This window comes from Engystomops pustulosus, chromosome 1 (genome assembly GCF_040894005.1).
Source record: "Engystomops pustulosus chromosome 1, aEngPut4.maternal, whole genome shotgun sequence".
Taxonomy (NCBI): Eukaryota; Metazoa; Chordata; class Amphibia; order Anura; family Leptodactylidae; genus Engystomops; species Engystomops pustulosus.
The window spans coordinates 262801974-262809572 of record NC_092411.1 but is presented as its reverse complement, the minus strand read 5'-3'; the positions used below and the strand labels follow the sequence as shown (position 1 = coordinate 262809572).

Here is a 7599-nt window from a genome sequence, read left to right as displayed (position 1 = left end):
AAGTGCAAAAAAAAAAATCCACCGGTCATTTATATACCTGGTATCAGATACGGTCACTTTGTTGGTCAGGCCAATGTACTATGATATGAGTACTAGTCCATCCCATAACCCGTCTGAATGGAGAGTTCATAAGTGACAGGTGTTAAACAATACAATATGGTCAATAAATGAGTTGCTAATGGTAAAATCTACTTAAAGAGGTTCCCCGACTCATTTTAGTAGAAACCCCTTTGCTGTAGATCATTATATATATATTTTTTTTTAATTCACTTAAAGGGAACCTGTCACCAGGAGACCCAATTTTAGCACTCCCCCAGTCCCCACAGAGCATAGTACATACACTGCCAAAGTGTTTTTGTATAAAAAAAAAATAGGTTTTACCGAAAAAAAAGATATGTTATATTGTACCTTTCATTAGCATCTGCTGTGTGACTAGGCACTCGTCCCCTGGGAGTGGCTGGAAAGGAGCAGTTTCCGCCCCACCCTTGGGAATCTGCTCCTCCATGTGACCTTTTCAAATAAATGAATAACTCCCCTCACTCGGGATTGGCTGTAGAGGAGCAGGGGGCGTTGCTAAGAAAGTGATGGGTGTTTTCATATATTTGAAAAGGACATATGGAGGAGTCGTTTACCAAAGGTGGGGGGGAACTGCTCCTTTCCAGCCCCTCCCAGGGGACGAGTGCCTAGTCACACAGCAAGGTATAATATAACAAATCTTTTTTTTTCCTGTAAAACCTATTTTTTTTTATACAAAAACACTTTGGCAGTGTACACTCACCGGCCACTTTATTAGGTACACCATGCTAGTAACGGGTTGGACCCCCTTTTGCCTTCAGAACTGCCTCAATTCTTCGTGGCATAGATTCAACAAGGTGCTGGAAGCATTCCTCAGAGATTTTGGTCCATATTGACATGATGGCATCACACAGTTGCCGCAGATTTGTCGGCTGCACATCCATGATACGAATCTCCCGTTCCACCACATCCCAAAGATGCTCTATTGGATTGAGATCTGGTGACTGTGGAGGCCATTTGAGTACAGTGACCTCATTGTCATGTTCAAGAAACCAGTCTGAGATGATTCCAGCTTTATGACATGGCGCATTATCCTGCTGAAAGTAGCCATCAGATGTTGAGTACATTGTGGTCATAAAGGGATAGACATGGTCAGCAACAATACTCAGGTAGGCTGTGGCATTGCAACGATGCTCAATTGGTACCAAGGGGCCCAAAGAGTGCCAAGAAAATATTCCCCACACCATGACACCACCACCACTAGCCTGAACCGTTGATACAAGGCAGGATGGATCCATGCTTTCATGTTGTTGACGCCAAATTCTGACCCTACCATCCGAATGTCGCAGCAGAAATCGAGACTCATCAGACCAGGCAACGTTTTTCCAATCTTCTACTGTCCAATTTCGATGAGCTTGTGCAAATTGTAGCCTCAGTTTCCTGTTCTTAGCTGAAAGGAGTGGCACCGGGTGTGGTCTTCTGCTGCTGTAGCCCATCTGCCTCAAAGTTCGACGTACTGTGCATTCAGAGATGCTCTTCTGCCTACCTTGGTTGTAACGGGTGGCGATTTGAGTCACTGTTGCCTTTCTATCAGCTCGAACCAGTCTGCCCATTCTCCTCTGACCTCTGGCATCAACAAGGCATTTCCGCCCACAGAACTGCCGCTCACTGGATGTTTTTTCTTTTTCGGACCATTCTCTGTAAACCCTAGAGATGGTTGTGCGTGAAAATCCCAGTAGATCAACAGTTTCTGAAATACTCAGACCAGCCCTTCTGGCACCAACAACCATGCCACGTTCAAAGGCCTCAAATCACCTTTCTTCCCCATACTGATGCTCGGTTTGAACTGCAGGAGATTGTCTTGACCATGTCTACATGCCTAAATGCACTGAGTTGCCGCCATGTGATTGGGTGATTAGAAATTAAGTGTAAACGAGCAGTTGGACAGGTGTACCTAATAAAGTGGCCGGTGAGTGTATGTACTATGCTCTGTGGGGACTGGGGGAGTGCTAAAAATGGGTCTCCTGGTGACAGGTTCCCTTTAAACCAGTTTCTCCTCCATTTCCAGTTTATTGCACCTGTTGCTAGTCCTTGCTTACGTCTCATTTGGGGCATATAACTAATATGGCTAATGATTGGGTATCACTTCCAATCACAAACCTCATTTTGACCTCTCTCTATGGGTCATCAGTCACGTAACCATACGTCCCCATAAAGGTCCTTACATGGTTGCAACTGTGATCTCCTGGAAATGATGTTGGATGTGGTAGTTAGAAGAGACCGTCAAAGAAGAGAAGAAGGTTTCAACACAGGATAAGAAGAGACTGGGGAAGAAAGTTATTAAAAAAAAGTTATTTTAATGATCTGCAGCAAATGGGCATCAACTAAAATCCGCCAGAAACCCGTTTAAAATAAGTAGCGTGGAATGTAAAACGATTCCCATCAACGGTGAAATGTATTAAGCATGGAAACAAATCGGATACACTATACATCATGAGACCTGATTCTTGGAAGGCATCATAGAAAAGCTACTTTGCATAAGATATGACTTAGTATAAAGCTGAACAGTCTATTCATGGAAAGATGGAAACTGCAGCTCCGGGTTATTGTCAAAAATAGAGAAAAGGTCCTTCATAGTCCGCGGACAGGAGCTAAATCACATTCTCAAACAGCTGCATAGAGCACATGATGTTTTCATCCTGGAAGAGAGAAGAACATTTTGGTGATGACTATTTGTACAGTAGGAGAAGAGTAGGGTTTCCACATGACATATGGATCACTTTTACTTCTATAATAATCATAGTATAACCCAAAAACAGAATGTTTTGGTATTTATGGTAATATTTTTTGTTAATTTACATAACAATAATTCCAAAGTGTTGTACAAAATTCACTCACATGTGTCCCTTCCCCTTATTGGCGCTCACTATCTAGGCCACTTTTTCCCAAACTGTTTGTTGGGACCCTTGCCCGGTGGGGTCGTGCTAAGACCTTTAGGGCAGTGATGGCAAACCTTTTGGAGACTGAGTGCCAAAACTACAACCAAAACCCACTTGTATGTCACAAAGTGCCATCATGACAATTTAAGCAGTAACTTATTGACCCCTGCTATATCACAGGTTTTAATTGTGTCCTGAGTTCACCAATACAATAGAAAGATGATGGAGACATTTGGATTGTAGCTTCTCTCCAGGGTGCCCTGAAGAGGAAAAATCGGGAGACCCAGAGCAGGAGCTCAAATAACAATCTCTCTCTATCCACACCTTCTGGCTCCTCCTGTAGTCCTGGCAGCCAAGGATGTTGCTTTAAAATAGGGTTGAGCATGGTGCATCCTCGGCTGTCTTGGACCGCAGGAGAAAGCCTTGAGTCCTATCTGGCAAACTATGTATGGGGTGAAGGCCTGGGTGCCCATAGAAAGGGCTCTGAGTGCCACCTCTGGCACCCGTGCCATGGGTTCGCCACCACTGCTTTAGGGGATTGAGAGCCATTCACCGCTATGTACAATGCTAGTGGTGCTACAGATGAAAATCACAAGAAGCTGAGCACATTTAAGAAGCAAGGCCTAGTAGAGTATTTGGGGGTCTTGAACAAAAGTCTTGCTTTAAAGAGGTCCAGAAAAATTGAAAATCACTGATCTAAACAATTGCAAGAATTCCAACATGATTAAAGGGATTGTTATTGTAAAAGTTGTCCAGAACTCTCCCATTAGAGGTTGCATTTGGTGGTGATTTTTCCATTATTAAGTATTGGCTTAGAGTCCTAGCCGAGGTTAGAGTGATTTGCAGTAAAAAGTTACCTAAATGAACGAAGTGAAAGTTTGAAAATGTGTGACCCTCCCCCCCATTCTGTGTCTATGATACTGACTTAAAGGGTTATTCCCTTAAATAAAAGATGCTTAAATATACACAGAATAACAAAACTCACTGTTATTAACAAAACTACAGCATTTCAGCGATATAATTCCATCCTGTCTCTATCAGTTCTGGTGTATACAATTTAGTTGCCCCTGGATCCAACCGTACATCTATGATAGGATTCTTTTCATGAATAGCTTCTCTTGTCTGCACACTACAGTGCTCTCTGCTTCCTGCCCGTAAATCTTCTGACTATGGTAAGAGTCTTCTCATGAATAGCTTCTCTTGTCTGCACACTACAGTGCTCTTTGCTTCCTGCCAGTAAATCTTCTGACTATGGTAGGATTCTTCAGTGCTCTCTGCCCCCTGCCCCCTGCCCCTTGCATTACAAGACCAGCTCAGACACAGGCACTTCTTGCCTGTGTCTGTCTCATGATCTGTCTCATCTCTCTTTTTCTATGTGTCAGATACTAGTGCAATGTTCAGAAGCTAAATAAAAGTGTAAATAAACCCTGTACCCTGATCATCTAAGCACATTGTCAGCACTGAAATTTTACACTGACCATGACTGAGTTATAGGAGTAAAAACCGCAATAAAACTGAGTAAAATTGTAAAGGTAGGGGTTAAAAATGATCTTTATTTTGTAAACATCACTAGGAGACTAGAGTACTACACTTGGAAATGTCAGTCCTATAGAGATGAATAAAGCAGTGGGGCACATGTGCGATCAGCTGCTTTATTCACTTGAGGGACCAATTGAACCTTGTTCTTGACATCTTTTGGGTCCCACTACTGGGATCCGTTCCAACCAGTTTCATATTCACAGGATGGGGAAAACTTGTTAAAGAGCTTTCACTCTCTTAGGATGGGCCAACACAACCCATAGAAAACCACTTTTTGGAAAATCATATCATGAACCTTATTTAAACCTTGAATTTCTCAAGGTTCAGTCATGTCAAGCAGTTACTTTTTACCTCCAGGAAAACATGAGAAGTTCCTTGAATAATTTATTTGTTTCCTGTCTACGGATCCATAGAGCGATGTAGATGAAGGTCTTCAGAACAAACATTGTATTCCACCTCTATCACTTCCACCTCTGGCCATAAATGCGTGAGCCAAAGATGACTTTATATAAATAAGGTGGGTGTTGATTTATTTTTTGAGGTATAATACTTACTTTTTGGCAGCTCTCAATGAATTCTTCTATGGTCACAACTCCATCTTTATTTATGTCCATCTTCTGGAAAAATAAACACAGACTTGACAATAGCATATTTTTAATATATTGTAGCCTCAACATTTTTTTAAAAAGTAAATTTTTTGTAGATACTCATTTTTTAAAAATGTTTTCAGTTGGTAAGTGGATCTTTCAGGAGGCTCCGGCCTGATTAATCCCGGTAGGCAGCGGCACAGTGATGCACTGTACTGTGGGTGCTGGCTATTCCCGGAATCTGTGATAAACCAGCCTCTTCCTGCACACCCCGCCGGATCTTTGTGCCTTGTGCCACAGAGAAAGCTTGTTCCTTATGCCTAGTGCTTGTCTTGAGATTCCCCGTGGTGACCCCGATTCTGTCCCTGACTACGTTCCTTTGCTACCTGACTTGACCTCCTCAACCTCCTGCCTGCCCCCGACCACAGTTCTGCCTCCCGACTCTGTACCTCACCTTGGCCGACACCATGGACAAAGTCGTGCCTTTAAAGCGACCTGGTGGTACCACGACGCAAGTCCAACCTGCTTCGCGACAAGCTCTGGTGCCACTTAGACTCCGTTCCTAGGCGTCGCCTTACGTCATCGTCTGCAGTTGTCCAGTGGTCCTCTACCCCTGAACCCTGACAAATAATTTTGTGAGGTTTCACTTCAGGACCAGTTAGATTGTTCATTTGTATCATTTTGGTAATTGTTTGATGTTATATATTTTACCCTTTCTTTTTCTGTAAGTTTTTTTTTAGAGATTTTTGTCAAACTACTAAACCTTTCATCATGAGAAAAAGGAGCATTAACCAAAACTAATGAGTGGTTTTCAAATGTCAAGCACATATGTTAAGAGGGAAATCTACCACCAGGATGAAGGATCTGCTCTTCTTTTAGAGTCTTATGTTCTGTTTTGAGAATAAAAAACATCTCTCTCCGTACCAGGTGGGTGATTGCTGCATATTGCAGCAAACACCCACCGGTAACGCCCACGGTCGGTGTTGGCACAGACCATGGGTGTTAACCATTTAAATGCCTCCGACAAAGCTGCAGGCAGCATTTAAATCCCGGAGGCGGATAGGCACAACTGTATTGAATTTGATTGTGCCCCCTGTGAGATCACGGGGGGTGGCGATTAGTTACTATAACAGCCTCGGGTCATTTAAAGACTTGCGGCTGTCTCGTTTTAAACCATGTATTACAATGTGCGATTTGCACATTGTAATAGATGATGTGGAAAATCCCCATATACTGCCATTCCGTAGTATGGCAGTATATGGTAGGATCAATCAGACAACCTAGGGGGTCTAAAAAAATAGTAAAAAAAATAATTAAAAAAGTTAAACCCCACTTTCACTATAATTGATATAAATAAGCAGTAAAAATCATAAACATGTTAGGTATTGCCGCATCCCAAAATGTCAGATCTATCAAAATATAATAACATTTTTTTCCAGTGTTTAACCCCATAACGGAAAATAGCACCCAAAGTCGAAAATGCCACTTTTTTGCCATTTTGCAAAATATTAAAAAATTCAATAGAAAGTTATCAAAAGGCTGTACAGTCCTTAAAATATTAGCATTGAAAACATCATCAAAAGTCACAAAAAATGACACCAGACACAGCTCCGTAAATGAAGTATGAAAAAGTGCCAGACGATTGCAAAATGAAAAAAAAAATTTTGTACGGGTTTTAACTTTTGTAAATCTATGAAAACATTATAAAACCTATATAAATGTGGTATACCCATGATTGTATCAACCAAAAGAATAGAGTAGACATAAAGTAGACCTTCAACCCTGCTCTGCCTCTCTCACCTGGAGCACTCTGATTCAAACCTAACATTTGATTTGATGCAATATGAAGCAAACATACCTTGAGACAGCTGTAGCTACACTGATGCAGGATCATATCATGATTAATCAATGAGTGGTTTTGCTGAAAAACAATGATAACATTCAGGACCTTGGGAAAGCTGGGTCAGACTGGCTGCCTACATAAACACATTACACACAGAGCTTGTCATTACACATGGAGCTTAGTCAAGACATGACTAATCAACCTGAGCTGGATACACAGCAGCTGGGGGATGGTGCAGCAATTGATTATTCTGCCTTCAGCCACAACCCAGGGATCACATCATCCTGTGAAGCAGTGAATAACTAATGTGCTAGGAGAAGCGCTGAGCCAGCCATAGAAGCGAGGGAGCTTCATTATCATAATTTTATAATTGTTTTATCAGCAAAGCCACTCAGCTCAGGGATTACCCAAGATATGATCCTGCATCAGTGTAGCTACAGCATTCTCAAGGTATGTTTTCTTCACAATGCATCAAATCAAATGGTAGGTTTCCTTTAAATCTTTTATGCACCACCTTTACTTGCTGGTAAACTAGTTTGTATCAATAGCTTTTTGATGCAGTGCTTTTCTTGATATTCTATGTTATACTGTTTTTTTATATTGACTTACGTTCTTGAATTTTCTCCTGTCCATTTGATTTTGTGCTCTGCTTGCTATATTGTTGTAACTCAGATTG

The 7599-nt window shown here is 41.7% G+C and overlaps 1 protein-coding gene across 6 annotated transcripts in view; it reads right to left on the bottom strand.

Annotated features, from left to right (window-relative positions):
- Positions 1-2355: 2355 nt before the first annotated feature.
- KCNIP4 (potassium voltage-gated channel interacting protein 4) overlaps positions 2356-7599 on the bottom strand; it is a 384363-nt gene continuing 379119 nt past the window's right edge. For all 6 annotated transcript variants that reach the window (XM_072126013.1, XM_072126019.1, XM_072126017.1 and 3 more), the window contains 2 exons: positions 5048-5110; positions 2356-2714 (listed from right to left, as the gene is read on the bottom strand). In XM_072126013.1, the coding sequence (XP_071982114.1) occupies positions 2667-2714; positions 5048-5110 (111 nt within the window). In that variant the 3' untranslated portion in view covers positions 2356-2666. The remainder of the gene's footprint in view (positions 2715-5047; positions 5111-7599) is intronic.